At 36.8% G+C, this 17263-nt stretch overlaps 1 protein-coding gene across 1 annotated transcript; it reads left to right on the top strand.

Moving 5' to 3' along the window:
- On the top strand, positions 1 to 2633 carry LOC115019769 (homeobox protein Hox-D9b-like). The gene is made up of 2 exons (XM_029449351.1): positions 1 to 728; positions 2345 to 2633. Exons 1-2 carry the CDS (start codon positions 56 to 58, stop codon positions 2587 to 2589), a joined length of 918 nt encoding a protein of 305 aa, XP_029305211.1. The 5' UTR covers positions 1 to 55; the 3' UTR covers positions 2590 to 2633.
- The last annotated feature ends 14630 nt before the right edge of the window (positions 2634 to 17263 follow it).

Raw genomic sequence — 17263 nt, 5'->3', positions numbered from 1 at the left:
TCTAACGTTTTACAGTCGCACTTAAGTGTCTTTTTATTGAAATAATAAAATAAACATGTCGCTAACGAATTATTATTCCATGATGGGGCTCCAGACTGAGGAGCCGTACGGTGCACATTTCATCCCGGGAGGTTTGCCGGGTTCGACGGCCGGTTGCGCAAAGCCTGCCCGGAGAGCGGAGGAGGAGGAGGAGGGGACCCCCGGCTCACACATTCCGGATTTTTCACATTTTTCCAACAAACAAACGAGCTTAAATGGCTTTTCTCCCTGGGCTAACACCTCGACTTCCTCTTCGCCCTCCTCTCCGCAGCTGCAGTCCACCCCCGGTCTTTTTCATCCACATCACCTCCTGGGCCACCACCACCCATACTACGGCCCGCAGCCGCAGACTCACACCGAACACCTCGCATCCGCGGCCGCTTCCGAGAGCAGGTTCGTCCGCTGTTGGGAGGGGGTGACTCCCACCTCGGAGACCTCTCTGTCACATGTGTCGGTCGGTTTTCCCGGGTGTGTCCCCGCTCAGGGTGACCTCTCCAATCCGAGCCCCAGGTATGAGGCGGTTAAACCGGAGAGTTCACCGCCGTCACACGAGAGCCCCGGAGATTCCAGCTTCGCGAGCCCGACTGAGGTGGTCCTCGAGCGGCTTGGGACCGTGGAGGAGCTGAGGAGGAAGCCGGAGCCCAAAACAGAGGACGAGGAGAGAAAAACAAAGGAACCGTTTGACCCGGGTAAAAACAGATATAGCAAACTCAGGAATGTTTATTAGCATTTTAGAAGTGGCAACGCACAGGTGTGTGTGTGTGTGTGTGTGTGTGTGTGTGTGTGTGTGTGTGTGTGTGTGTGTGTGTGTGTGTGTGTGAATGTGGCCTAAGTAAGCAAGTAAGTGTGTGTGACTTTTATAGCCCTATAAATGTCTTGTAAACGGTCAAATATAAAACTTTATAGTCCATTAAAATAATTAAGATGCTATTGCTGTTATTTAACAATTTGTCACTAAAGAGAAAACACAGGTAGGCTTCCAGTGCATTTCTCTGCTCGGATTTGTGCAGGAAGTAGACTGATAAGTTATTTCATTTTTCTGCAATTAATGCACGAAAAACAGTCTGAAGACCTCTGTAGCTAATAAATTGTAATGTCTATCCAAAACGACCTCAACAGGTCCTTTACTGTGTGTAGCGTGCACAGGAGTAACTTCAGAATGCAACATGCCTCAAGCAGCAAACAAATCCCCTTTATAATAATAATAATAATTATTATTATTAGTATTATTAACTTGAAATCCACACAATTATTTTTTTAAAGTTTGAATACAATAAACAAAAATGACAGAGGAACACCAAAAAACATCTCGTGAAGCAAAACAATATGACAGGGCTTATAAAAATACAAATACAAATAATGATAATGATAATAACAATCATTATAAATTATGTTGGCTTTTCTTTGCTAAGTGTATTTTTTACCCCTGGCATTGTAACTTTCTGTAAATGTAGTCTATTGTTCAATTGAATAAAACGCTATTTTATACACTTTTTTGTGTCTAAACTTAGGATTTTAAACATTTTAAATCGCCAGGATTCATCTAAGAGTTCTACTTATTGGGAAATAAAAGTTTTGAGCAGATCTGTGCCAATCAAATAAATAATTTAGAGCAAAGTGAGCAAAGATGTCTTCTCTGAAGAGTGTAAAGCCAAAATACTTGTTGCTCCCTTGCTGTCTGTTAATCTTTCACTGCACTCAGTGGCTGCTTCACTTTTGTTATTTTAAAGTGGCCAATAAAGCATTTCAGATGAGCCGAAGGTTCAAACATCCCTCCCTGACTGCAGTTTAATAATTCTAAAAATGAGGCTCAGTTGTGCTTTTTTTTTTACCCCCCCTGCCTGCACTCACGCAGAGATTTAGACTTTATTGGGTACTCTGCTGTATTTATTGTTGCTTAGTGTCCTCCCAGAAGCATTTTCATCTTAAAAGGTCCGGGGTCAAATATAATCTTACAAAATGTCACATTATGTTAAATTATTGAAATTAAAGAAAGAAGGGTAAAACGAGGACATAAACAACCCTGGTGCTAATAAAACGGTGTAATGTTAAAGGAGGAAACAGAAACTTTATTTATGGAGCTGTGGTAGGAACATGTGTTTGTTACTTTTTCTAATGAGCCAAAAGTTGCAGGCTCATAAAATGTGTTCCTGAAAATATTTTCTTTGAACTCACACACACACACACACACACACACACACACACACACACACACACACACACACACACACACACACACACACACACACACACACACACACACACACAAGTATAAAGCTATGCCCCCCTGTGTCTCCTTCTGCAGCGAATCCAGCAGCTAGTTGGATCTACGCCAAGTCGACCCGGAAGAAAAGGTGTCCATACTCCAAATACCAGACCCTGGAGCTGGAGAAGGAGTTCCTCTTCAACATGTACCTGACCAGGGACCGGCGCCTGGAGGTTGCAGGACTCTTAAATTTAACAGAGAGACAGGTCAAGATCTGGTTCCAGAACAGACGGATGAAGATGAAGAAGCTGATGATCCGGGAGAGGAGGGGTGGGAATGAATGATGGACTTGGAGAGACGAGGCTGGGGATGTTTTTCTGTCTTCCAGGATAGGGGAGGAGGGGATGATGTTATAGCTGATAAAAGAAACGCAGTGCTCCAAGATGCCAACACATCTTTAATAACATCAGCTGGCACTGGCTGTTACTAAGCAACGGATGGTGAAGCTAACATGGCTGCCTTGGAGAACTGCAGCGGTGGCGCTCTGCAGGGGAGACCCGGATGTGTTGTAACACTTCACTGCAAAAATCTTCCTTTCAACGTTTCTTTTGTTCTTTTTAAGTCCAAACCTCCTGAACTCTGGTGAAAATCCATCTGCATGTTACACAATGAAGACAGTGAACCCATAACCCCCCCGGGTACTTGTAAATAACGCGCAACAGATCCGCACATTGAAACAAAAAGAAACAACACAAACATATTAGTTGATATCAAACACTTTGCTCTTTTTTAAAACACATCTGTTTTTGATAAGGTTATATATCTCACATGTCCCAAACTGAAACTACTTGACACACACTTGACTTCACATAAATTGTCTGTGCTTTCTGCCAAAATGCAAATTGCGTTTTATGATTTAACGCTTAAACTATTGTCCTCATAAAAAGTGCGTTCCTTGTGCCAGACATGACTTCGTCTGTTCAGGCCTTAAATAAAGAGCTTATTTGGCATTAGAATAAAAATACTTGTGGAAAAGAAAGCTAAACAAAACAGGAGCCAAACACTAATAATAATAATAATAATAATAATAATAATAATAATAATAATAATAATAATAATAATAATAATAATAATAATAATAATAATAATAATAATAATAATAATAATAGACTAACTGCCTAAAACACAGTTTCTGTGATAAATGATATAAATAATGATTTAATTGATCTATTTGTTAGCTTTAATTATTGGTTTAAAATACTGACATTTGAAGTGGTTTGCATGGTCCAGTGTTATCGAACACACAAAGCACATTTACTGTCAATGTGTTGCTCTTCAGTCTCAGTCTCACACCTTTACAGACACGTGGATGTATAACATGTCAACATGTTACATGCAAACATGCAGTTTTCATGAAACAAAAGCGTGAATGAATGTGAGATAATCCTCATGAGATGAACAAGAGAAGTGTGATTATTTCACATGTGTTTGAAGCAGACGTGTCACAGAAGAACTGATGCACTAAAATCACCACGAGATCATTATGAGGTTATTTTTAACATGCTGGAATATAAACCTTATAGACATTCATATTCACTGTTCCTACTTCCGCACATATGAAAAGGGTTAAGTAGGCTACACTATAATTCGTATACAACCCACATAATCAATTTGTTTGTAACCCATGTTATCCAAGAGAGGAGACCACTGCTTGTGTCCCATGTGAAACCAAAAATCTACCTAATTTAACGTACGTAAGTTACGTAACAAACGTAGGCGACTTCTTTTTAACCACAATCCTTTCCTTGACATTAAGTTTTGTTGCGGAGCAGGTTCTTGAAATAGTGAAGTGAAAACGCATAAAATAACTTTACGTACTGTATTGTACGTAAGATGAATACTGGAACAGGAACGTACTCAAGTTTGTAACATGTTAACTCTAAAATAAACAAACAAGCAACTTATAATAATAATAATACATACAATAAAAAAACTGTAATACCAAAATAACTCACGTTGTATTCATGTGTCCAGGTGAGTAATGCTGTCGAAGATAATCATGTGCTTTTTTAATCTTGCTGCTGATTGGAGCAATTCTCTGTGTTACAACCTTCCCCAGTCTCCCCTAAAAATAATATCAAGAAGGGAATATTTTGTTCCTCAAAACAGAACAAGCGTCCCTGTTTGTCTTTCCGTTTTTTTTATAAACTGTGCATGTATAGCTGAATGGACGAATTTGTTGTTGTTGCTGTCGTTGCTGTGTTGTTGCTGTGTATATCTGTTAATATGAGTCTAATGCAGATCATGCCTATGTTCCTACACACACACACACACACACACACACACACACACACACACACACACACACACACACACACACACACACACGCACCAGTCATGCTAAGCTACATGGTGTGACAGCAGTGTGATGGTTTGCTTTCTGTTACCTGCTGTAAGAATAAACAGCTACACTTCATGTTCCACGTGTTACAGACAGAAACAACGCACAACCTATTTTTAAGTTTAGAATGTACGATAACATCTAGTTCAAATATTAGAGGAATATTATAGGAATACCAGTATTTTAGTGGGTTTTTTCACGAGGATGAGACTCTAAACACATTCTCTGTGGGAGAAACACAACAGGCTATGTTAGCCTACAGCGGCCGGCCTGCGCTGTGATGACGCGAACCTTCATCTGCTCTCATGTGCTGCTCGTGGGGATTTTTTAAAAGTGAAATAAAAGATGGATGACATCATCATTGTTAATTATGTGCTTTCCCTGTTGTTTTTATTCTTCTTTTCTTTTCATTGGTCATTTGGGTTGGTTTTAGGCTGGCCATAATTACGGACAAAGTACCTGCTGCTAATACTACCACTAATATTATTACTTCTACTGCTACTAATTATTATTATTATTATTATTATTATAATAATAATAATAATAATACTAATACCACAATTATTATTATTAATAATTATAATAATTATATTAATAATAATAATAATAATACTAATAATACTTACCATAATTACGGAGATAATACCTGCTGCTAATTCTACTAATAATAATACTACCAATATTAATATTACTTCTATTATTATTATTATTATTAATATGAATACTACTAATAATAATATTACTTCTACTACTATTATTATTATTATTATTATTATTATTAATAATAATAATATTAACACTACTACTACTACTACTACTAATAATAATAATAATAATACTATTAATAATAATACTTACCATAATTACGGACATAATATCTGCTGCTAATACTACTACTAGTAGTAATAATACTAACAATAACAATAATAATAATAATACTTACCATAATTACGGAGATAATACCTGCTGCTAATTCTACTAATAATAATACTACCAATATTAATATTACTTCTATTATTATTATTATTATTATTAATACTACTAATAATAATATTACTTCTATTATTATTATTATTATTAATACTATTAACACTACTACTACTACTAATAATAATACTAATACCTCTATTATTATTAATAATAATAATAATAATAATAATAATAATAATAATAATACTATTAATAATAATACTTACCATAATTACGGACATAATATCTGCTGCTAATACTACTACTAGTAGTAATAATACTAACAATAACAATAATAATAATAATAATAATAATAATAATCACGATAACGATTATTTAAATATCATTAATAGTTTTGTATCCGATCACTTGGTTAAATTAACTTTAATAAAATGATGGTTGTAGCTTATTGTAATAATGAAGTTTCTATGAAATAGAGAAACACACACACAATACTAATACTACTCATGATAATAATAATAACGATACTCATTATGATAATAAAGCCCATTTAATATTGTGTTAGATTAGCTGTAATACAATTACAGTTGTATTGTAATTAATAATGTTTCTATGAAATAGAGAAACAAACAAACAAAATACTACTACAACTATTACTAGTCATAATATTAATAATAATAATAATAATAATAATAATAATAATAATATTGTATGTATGCAATCGTTTGGTTAGATTACTATATAGGACCATGCAGCCTAATTAAATTAATAATTATATAATATTTGCATTAAACGTAATTTCTTTCTTCTTCTTCTTTTACTTCTACCTACTATTTTTGTAGCCAATTTAATTATAGCTGAAACAAAATCACAGTTGTATTGTAATTTAAAATGTTTGTATTAAATGTTTATATATTTCTGTATATGAAACACACACAATACTAGCAGTACATTTGGTTATTGCAGCTGTAATAAACTTAGTGTTTATATTTCTGTATGAAACAGTGAGATACACACAACATCCTGCTAAAGTACTGCAGTAAAAGTGACTGCTTCGACGCTGTAATAGTAAAACGAGTCTTGTTCACATCGTATTATTCTTTATTATTATGGTGTAATCCTACACGAGACTACAAAAGCAATATCTCGTGTTTGATGTCTCATCGGATTATAGACCAATAATACGATTAATTACGTTTTTTATTATGATTATATTATTCCAACGTCAAGGTGTCTCACTGCTCTCATGTATGGAGTCTGAGTTTCAGTCCACAGAGAGACATTTCTGCCTCCTTGTTTTGTCAAAGTCAGTGCAGCGCCTCGTGGTTTGCCTCATTTATTGCGGCCATATAATGCGCTCAGCTCATCCTACTGCAGGGTCATAAACCAACAGCATGCATTTGGAGAATAAACGTGACTTTCCCCCCAACTGGAGACACAGAGACGCGCAGAGTGAGCCACCATAAAGTCATTTATCCCAGACAGTCATCGTGACTATATGGTTTTATTGGACACCCTTTCCTGCCCTGGAGCCTCATATGTCCTTCTAAATGTTAAAGTCATTGTCTGCAGATGAGCACAGACAGCCTCCATCACATTTGTACAGACCACAAGACCACAAAACGCATGGCACATGACAAGACACATCTGGGGAAAAAGGCGTAAATGTCCGAGTAGCGTTTGAGTCTGGATCTGTGTTGTCGGTGATGTTTATAAAGTTTTAACATGATTTTACTCTTCAACGTAGCTTTCTAAAGCCAACAAAAGAAACAGCTTTAATGCTTTGCTTTAATAAATGACCGGATTTTAATTCTATTTCTGGGTTTTCTTGCAATGAATAAGAAGTGGGAGATAATAACCTTCTTGTCTCATTTTCTAAATTAAAATTTCACGCACGCAGTGTGTGAGTTATTTCCATATGTCGATTGAGCGCTGATATATATATATATATATATATATATATATATATATATATATATATATATATATATATATATATATATATATAAAGAATGAAATAGAGGAATTCCATATGTCGATTGAGCGCTGATATATATATATATATATATATATATATATATATATATATATATATATATATATATATATATATATATATATATATATATATATATATATATATAAAGAATGAAATAGAGGAATTCCATATGTCGATTGAGCGCTGATATATATATATATATATATATATATATATATATATATATATATATATATATATATATATATATATATATATATATATATATAATGAAATAGAGGAAAGCTGAGAAAGACAGGAACACTTGCAAAAACGTCCACTCTGTTTTTATTAATTTTCTTAAATGATGTTTTGTTTTTAAAGAATGACCATTTTCAGTTTTTGCAAATAAAACCTTCAAATTGCAGTTAAAATTCCATAATAACAAAATAAAACATCTATTAAACTACCCAATCTCACGGCAAACAAATACAATATAAATAGTGTGCAATACAGGCAAAAATATAGAATTACAAAAACGATAATTGGTTAGAAATCCCTTCATGTATAGGGCTTACTTTAATGGAGTCATAAAAAAGAAACACCCGCATTAACAGTCAACTACAACAAAGGGAATCCTTATTGTGCTGCAGAAATTAAATAGGACGGCAAGTAATGTTCAAATTATTGCTCCCGATTAAATGTCGTTCCCAACACAATATCTGTAATAACATAAAATTAATCCACGATGGTACAATAACATTAGACTATAAAAACTAAAGTCAGGTACATGTAAAATGATTATTTAGAAAAACGATTCCTGCAGCTTTATGCGGAGGATCTGAAGTATTCTTAGGAGGGACAATATGCAGCCTACTGTGAATAATATTATATTATTTTAAGTGAGGATTCAAACTGACTAATTATTATGTTATTATATATTTATATAGCGTGTTTTAATCATATAAAAACACTCTTGCCTGCATGTGCAGTGACTGGATGTGTCCGCTAGGTGGAGCTGTTGTTCTGTCTGAGCGGCAGAGGTGATGTAATGATGCGCACCCCGGACTCTGAATCTCAGCATGTCTCAGTGTGAAACTGATTCATCCTGCTCACTAAAGTTGTGTAATTAAACTGAATTCTCAGGCTTTTCTGAGGCATTTATACTCAGGAAATATCTTTTGGTATTTAGCCTACATCTAAAGATGTTTATACAATTATTAAAGAAAGACATTTCCCTTGTTTGGAGATATTGGGAAATATATAAAGGGAAAGGGACGTTCAGTAATATTAACTTTGATTTGAGGTGATGCTCATGTTCCTGTTTTAATATTAGACAGCAAGTTAAATGAATAAGAAACAAATCCACAATCGTTCACATGTGGAAACATTGGATATAAATGCTGCATCTTGCATCTTACCGCAGTCAGATGGGTGTGTTATTCTACTTCCACTCTCCCCTTCAAAATAAAGCTTTCTCCGCAGTCACCGGCACACTGACACAATCTGTCTAATCTCTGTTTAACTGGATTAAAAACGTACCCCTTCTTCTCTCAGAGTATTTAAATATAAAAAGGTATTTTATCCATTTTCTTATTAAAAATACAAATATCTCATAACAGAATTAGAAAAGCATGACAATAGTTCTGTCAACAAGCATTAACACTCCTGCGTGTTGAAAAGGCTCACGTTCTTTCACCGCTGATTAAGTAGCCTATAACATAAATTATAGTTTTCTAACAAATGTAGGCATTAAAATGTTGTCAACACATCTTTCTGCTCCTGTTCTCACAGATTTGCATGGCTATAAAAAACAAATCATAAATCATAGACCTAAACAAAAACAAAGAAGATATATTACCGCGACCAACACCAGGTTTGGTTTTATGCAGTAATCCTTGAAAATATCAAAGCACGTGCACGCTGAGCTCTGAGTGTCACCTTCAGTGGGGGAAACACATTTTATTTTAGAGGTTTTTACAGCTTCTGTGTGTTTCCAGGTGACACATGCAGGAGTCACAATCTCACAGCAAGCTTTCGGATTTTCTGTTTTCAAGCTTCTTCCTATTCGACTCCCTTTAACTGAAACAGCAGACATGCACAGGTGGATCGTGGTAGTTTAAATAAAATGGCTGCCACTAGTCATAACAATGGAAATGAGTGATCACTACAATATTTTACGTCAGCTCCTTTAATGTGCAGAAGGAAGATGCAGTGCAAAACACCATTCGGACTTAATGAATGGTGATTTATTCAAGGTGTGCATAAAATGAATATGATTTTCTGAGCATGCTCTGATCACTATAAGCTACATTTATTTAAGTGTCTGGTGGGATCATAGCCATGGAAATGCTCTCACCACTCATTTAACACGTATTTCATTTCCTTTTGTTGTTGCGGCAATCTTCCCGTCGTGCAGAAAGAATATGAGACGTGAAGATATGTAAGAGAATATATATATATATATATATATATATAATATATACTTATATATTCTTTTTCGGACCTCTTTTAGAAGTAAGATGTAAAGAGACAGAGAATAATGAACAGCTTTTATTAAAGGACTACAACATACACATGTATTAGTGCTTTGCCTCCATCAGAGGCTGCAAATAAAAGACTCATGTGATGAGCTCAGTGATAAAAACACAGTTTGTATTTATTTCTACAAAAGGTTTTAAGTAAGTTATAGAACATGTGGAGAACCAGGAGTTATTCTTCCTCAGATCGTTGTGAAGCTTATTCTTCTTTAACCAATATGTTCTGTATCAAAAGTTAAAGTGACAAAACAATGTCACATTGGACTTCTTTATCGTTCTTGTATTCATAAGGGGAACAGCAACAGACTATAGATGGATGATAATGTAGCTCAGTGATATCAGCAGGTTTCCGCTGCCCCCACGTGGTCACACACGGATTAAAGCGGCTCAGTGAGGAGGAAAGCTGTAAGAAAATAATCCCTGCAAACAATAAGAGATAAGCTCCTAAACTATCCAAACAATTGTAATTATTTCGATAATTGTTAATAAAATATTTGAGAATTTCGCCAGGAAAAGGGTTAAAATCTGTGAATATTTCAAGTTATTCTCCTGAATAATGTGAATCATACTATTGATAGTGTGGAACTGAACAAAGAAGCAGCAGACATACACTGCATGTCTTGTGAATTTACATTCATTTAAAAAAGGTTCTCACAAAAATGTGTTATTATCCAGAATAAAAAGTAATGAATCCATTTCTACATTACGCACATGAGTATTTGTGGTTTAAATTGTCGACTGCATTTTTGTTTAATTGGTGCACAAATGTTCCCCCCACCTTTTCTTTCTGTGTTAGTTCTGTTGTTTAAAGGTTTAGGGGTTAAGCTTTTGCTTTCCTGCCTTTGAAGCCTTCACATCAGACACACATCACGGTGATGTTTGTACCTTCCAACACATTTCTGACTTCAGTGCTTTTATTCGTCGTTGTCCACAAAATAGTCACCAAATAAACACGCAACATAAATGCGCAGTAAAGTGGATCAGAGGCCTTCAAACAAGAGAGAAGCCCGAGGATCTATTCACCAAGGTGTGTGTGTGTGTGTGTGTGTGTGTGTGTGTGTGTGCGTGCGTGTGTGTTGTGTAGAAGTGTGTGATGCTTTATTTGGAAATAAAATGTTCTCTAGAATGCAGCTGCCACACATTTTCATTTCTGTCTGCATGATTTACACACACACACACACACACACACACACACACACACACACACACACACACACACACACACACACACACACACACACAGGTCATAAAACTATTTTACGAGCCGACACCCCCCGCCATTGGCCGCTGACGGTCATGTGTGCGCGTGCGGGCAGCCTCCTTACCTCGCGCGCTCTCGGTAGCCCAGAGCTGCTCCTCTGCACCCGGACGGCGTCTCTCTACATTCTTTTGAATCCTTCTGCAACATTTATAAAGACATGATGTCATTTATTCGTTAGAAGCTACGTTGTGATGTTTAAACGTGCAGAACAAACGTCCCTTGATTTCACACGTTAGACACAAAACAACGTTTATTACCGACAGAAAGAAAGATGGCTGTTCAGACGGAGCAAGATGCGTACGTACATTTGTTCTTGCATGTTTTCTCTTTACTGTTCCGACTGTCTACGCAGACTGTGTCAAACTTCTTTGGACAAATGCATTTATCAGCAGTTTCTGAGTGAACTTTGCTTTTTATCTGCATTGATGTGTAATGTATTATTATGTATTGTCTGTTTGTGTTCTCAGGATGCTGCAGAGGAAATGGAGTCCAGCAGACTGCTTCCATCAGGTACCAACACTCAGCTTTGACTTTTCAAACACACTTTGATGTTACAACGAAGATATTTCCAACCATTGCTCCACTATGCATGTGTTTTTCAAGTTAGTTAATACATTATTTATGTACATGGAATACATAACATTTAACTGTATGTTCATATTAGATATGTTTAACTAACTAAGCAAGATTAAAAAATATACAGAACATCTGAGTTTATAACTGTAATGATGCATTAGTTGCATATGTTCATGATTCCTATAGGACTATATTGCATATTTGAAGATACAAGACTCTTGTTTAACTGTTGCTGTATTTCCAAATACTGCAACTAAGTCATAACTGGAAAGAGTTACCAGATTATACACCAGCCTTTATGATTCGTTCTGTATAATAACACAAGTGCATTTGGTTACAATCAGCAGGCCTGAAGCAGACAACTTCATATCTGCATTTAAAGGTGTTTGCAAAACTAAAGCAGACACTTCAGTGTGGAGAAATGTTCATGTCTGTATGATGCTGATAATGTGCAGCTCTTAGCAGTCCTCAATGGAAGACACGTACACATCCATGTGCATGTATTTATCGTGCGTATCTTCATAGCCATGCAGGCGTTTATTCCACCAACACATTGTTTATCACAAAGTGGCTTCATGTGTGTCCTTTAGCTGAAGAATAAAAAGGACAACTAGGGTGTTTTTTCTGATTCCACACCAACAAACTTTAGACATTTAGATGCCATGACGAACCCTCTGCCCTCTGAGAAGAGAGGTGAGAAAAGAAAATGTCTTGCTTTTGCATTTGAGCTTTCTTTATCTTAGAAATCATTCGAGGCCTCTGTGAAAGAAACCAAATTTCTCGTTCTCGTCCATAAAACGTAGCCGGACAGATGGACACACGAAGACAGAGGGAACCCCTTCCTCTGGGTTTTTTGTTTTCATTGACGGTCTCTTTTTTACGAGGGCAGTCTAAGTGTCAGAGAGACAAAGACACAGTATTTTCTGCCTTTTTTGAATTTTACATTTCTTCTCCCCCCCCCTTTAAGGGCAGCAGGCGTGGTGTGAGAGATAGAGAGAAACAAAGACAGTATTTCACTGGTGCTGCTCAGTCAAGCTCAGCTGGCACTCAGTATTTACAACCTACTGCAATGCAGCAGGGAGAGTGTGTGTGTGTGTGTGTGTGTGTGTGTTTATGTGTCAATGTGTGGGAGAGAGAGAGAAACAAAGAGACAAAAGGCGACAGTGACGCAGAGAATGAGACAAACATTAAATTAAAAGACAGAGGCAGAAAGACACAAGACAGACAGACAGAAACGGAGCTTGAGAGAGAGACAGTTAGACGTTTGTGTCTGTCAGTAAATTACAAAACACGCCCGTCTCTCCGTCTCTGCAGGATGGTGCAAAGACTTGAGATGCAGCTGCACATTTACAAAGAAGAAAACAACGTGCAGGTTTGTCAGAGAGCATGATTTCACTGTTTTTACTGAACCAATCATTAAGGGTCTTTCAGCAACGGCTCGTCTCTGATGTTTATCCACAAACTTTCACATTTTAGGATCTCTTTCATTGCATTTCACTGATAACATGTTTCTTTTTTCCAGAATTCACACAGTTTATCTAAAGTGACGCAGTTGGCCATCATCATCATCTGATACAGGTAACAAAACAAAGCAACAAAAGATGTGAGGACATTTGAATTTGCTAATGACTGTTGTTCCACATACAGCCTGTTTCAATCAGTTTTCTATTGGATTACAATATATTAGAATATAACAAATTTAACATATGATGTAATAAGTATTTTGTGTCACATTTAGATTTTGTGGCTTTGAATTTGAAGTGGTAAAATGGTTAAACTGTTTAGGTGATTGTATCCTATTTAAAAATGTATATATGCCAAGAGTGCTATTGCTATTATGAGCCACCAGGGGGCGGCACCAGTCTGGATACACAGTGCAGCAGAAAAGCAAAACCTCCATCAAAGCGGCACCTTCTCTCTCTCTCTCTCTCTCTCTCTCTCTCCTCTCCTCTCTCTCTCCTCTCTCTCTCTCCTCTCTCTTCTCTCTCTCACTCTCTCGTCTCTCTCTCTCTCTCTCTCTCTCTCCCCCTCTCTCTCTCTCTCTCTCTCTCTCTCTCTCCTCTCTCTCTCTTTTTTTTTTTAATGATTAGAAGTTGCATCATGATCACAGTTCTGCATGAAACTGAAACTTTATTAATCCCAGCAGGAAATTTCACAATAAAATAAATTATTTCCAAATACTATCGATCAATATAGAAACATAGCTGATGAAAGCTCCTCGTGCAAATGCTGCTACCACCATCTTTAGTAGTGATAACATCTTCAGAAGATCCTCGTGCAGTGTGGACCTGCTGCAGGTCTTTACACGGGCCGGAGCTCGCGCTGCTCTGTATCTTTTAAACAGTAGATGGCGCCACAGATTAAAGTCCAACAGCATCAGTGTTTCAGCTTCATCCCAGTGTGCAGACTTGTCCCCATCCTCCCCTCACCCTCCAGTTCATTCAACTTGGAGGTCATGAGATCTATCTTCTCCCAGTTACCTTGAATGCACCCCGAACAGGGCCGGCTTCACGTGCTCTGCTGTCCCGGGACAGTTCTATTTGGTCTGGACGTGATTTTATGCTCCAGCTGCTCGGAGGCGTTATTGGGCAGGACGCCAAGCAGAGTTATAAATCACGGATCCAAGTGGGCTGAGGTTTAAAACCAGCGGTGACACTTTGTTAATGAAAGGAAAGATAAACACTCGGCTCAATCTTTGCATTATTATTTATTACTTAATTAAATTAACTGCTGAGCATTTTGGGGATATTTTATAACATTTATGAAAACGAGACAAATACATCAAAACTAAAAACCATTGTAAAAAAGCTATATATGATGAAGAATACAAGTGACATGTGCGTTATTTACGTGGTATTCTCTTGTAGACAGATGGCTGAATCAATAAGTCTTCATTCAGTTACATTCCAAACGTTTTTTGGCATTATTTATAATACTATTATTATTATTACTAGTGCCTTTTATTAGTCATTTATAATGAAGTTATTTGAAGTAGGACTATTCTTTATGTGTAACCTTTGGTTAAATGTATTGTTTTGACACGTGAGCAGCCTGCAGAGCTGCAGAGGACACACACAGACCCGCGGTGTGTTTTCACAGAGCCACTTTATGGTTTTATGGCTCCCCATTTACGGAAATCAAAGCAGGAAACAAATGCTCCAAACAGCATTCCAGAAACATCCGGGAAAATGCGAACAGCGTTAAGTCTCTGCTTGTTTTGGAGGAAAGGGCTGCAGTGAGAACCACAGGGAGGTCTCAACAAGGTGACAGCATGCAGGCTTTCCGTTTTACGCAAACGAAATATAATATCTACGTACATTTACACCAATTAGAAATGAAAGAAATGTAGGTTTCGTCAATTACTATAGCAACCAATAGCCCCAATTATACCAAGAAGGCAAATCCTTCAAATGAAAACACCAGAAACACAAAGAAAATGATTTTTCTTTGGTATCAAAAAAGGAGAATTTTCAAAAATAGGCTTAAAGTAGAATTAAAAAGAGGAATAAAACACAATGCAACCACTCTGCGTAAATTAAAATGACCACAACACGTATACTTTATTAATCTCCAACAGCACCAAACCCCAGAGAGTAAAGTGTTTTTTCTTTGGCGCCATTATGGAATAAAGTGGCTCTCGGTGCAGGACCGAATAATTTATGAACCCGCGTGGGAGCAGGAAAAAAAAAAAAAAAAGAAATGAGCACGTGATGGTAATAAAGTGTGTTTTATTGCCGGTGGTTTGACAAGTCCCAAAATATAACTCAGAGAGAATAGCCGACAGGCGGCCAGATGGGATTGGTAGCAGATATTTGTCCGAAATCAACAGAATGCTCTTTGTGTCGCAGAGAGGAACACCGGAGACGGATCCGGTGTGCGGCTTCGATCCGCTCCAACGGGATTTTACAGTAACGAACATCCGTGTTTTAACGCGAGATTAGAACAGAACAAGTAAGTGTGTTTTGTTTCCATATTTGGCACATATGAAGTTATGACTGTAAGGGGCAGGGGGGCAGATGGAGGGGTAGAGGAGGTGGTGGTGGTGGTGGTGTTTCCCCGAATTAAAGCTGTGGTTCGGGAGGCTCCCTAAGGGCCTTTGCTTTAGTGAGTGAGGGGTGTCCAGAGATCCACCTGTAATCCAACATATAATCTAATTACCTCTCTCAGAGGGTATACTTTTGGCTTCACATTCACGTTCTCTCCAACATTTGGACATTTAAACACGTTGTGGTGAGATTCAAGGCGTGTTTCAGTGTTAAGACATTGGTTCACATTATATATATTTGTTTTGATGTTGTTGTTTTAATATCTTCAGCTTTTAAAATCAGATGATCATTTTAAAAAATTGCTGCTAAATTAAAACAACTATTCAATACAAGATGCACCTCCTCAGGGATGCGGGGGTATTAGTGTTCGTGCTGTTATAAAATCCTAAAATTGTCCACACTTGAGGTTATCAAACGCTGTTTAAACATCTTTTTTTTTTAAACATATATTCAAGTTTTTTGAAGGAGAAATAGGTCATAACAAATATTCTATTTAAATATATTTTTTAAGTTAACATATCTGTGTTTTAACACATTTCGTAGGAAGACTTTAGCATAAAACAGAATGATTTCAGCAGCATGTGTTCCTAAGTGAGCGTACAGTACATCCTTTACTTCCTGAAGCGGCACCACCGTATCCCATATGTTGAGGATTACCGGGTTCACGATTTAGACATCATAATCTCCCATTTAGGGACGACTTAAAATGAATAATAGTCATTTTAAATGAGGCTAAATAGTCAATAATCGCCATTGAAATGAAGCTTTAACCGTATTGCATCAGAAAGCACATTTTAGATTTAGTTGTCTGCAGACTGGAGGGTTGCAAGTTTTCACTTTAGCAACTTCAGCAATACAACGTGTCGTCAGACGTTATACAATGATTTCCTATCCTGCTGGTGTGTGTGTGAATATGGAGACACAGTTTGAGTTATCAGGATTTATGGCACTTTACGAGGATCTGTGCTCACAGCCAGCCTCACTGCTCTGCAGGCAGTAAACAGGAGCAGAGGGGATACATACAACAGCAGGTTATGACAAGGAGAAACTTTTGATTTAAGTTACAGCTGGACACCAGCTTCCATAAGCGCAAAGGTAAATGAAAACAGTGAAACAACCTTTAACCAAATGATGTTCAGGGTTTTTTAATTGCTTGCAGATATTTCCGTATGGGCAATTTATATCGTGTTGCTCACACACGGAGCTAAATGTTCTGTAGGTTTCCACTAAAGGAAGAACGATTTATTTAATGTTATACAGTAAAGCAATATTATATAATTAAGCAG

Source organism: Cottoperca gobio, chromosome 15 (assembly GCF_900634415.1).
Source record: "Cottoperca gobio chromosome 15, fCotGob3.1, whole genome shotgun sequence".
Classification (NCBI taxonomy): Eukaryota; Metazoa; Chordata; class Actinopteri; order Perciformes; family Bovichtidae; genus Cottoperca; species Cottoperca gobio.
Note: the sequence above shows the minus strand (reverse complement) of the source record. Positions and strands in the feature narration are given on the sequence as shown.

Coding starts and splice junctions, on each gene's coding strand:
- LOC115019769 (XM_029449351.1), top strand. CDS start 56: ATGTCGCTAACGAATTATTATTCCATGATGGGGCTCCAGACTGAGGAG. Junction 729..2,344: donor AAAGGAACCGTTTGACCCGG/GTAAAAACAGAT, acceptor CTCCTTCTGCAG/CGAATCCAGCAGCTAGTTGG.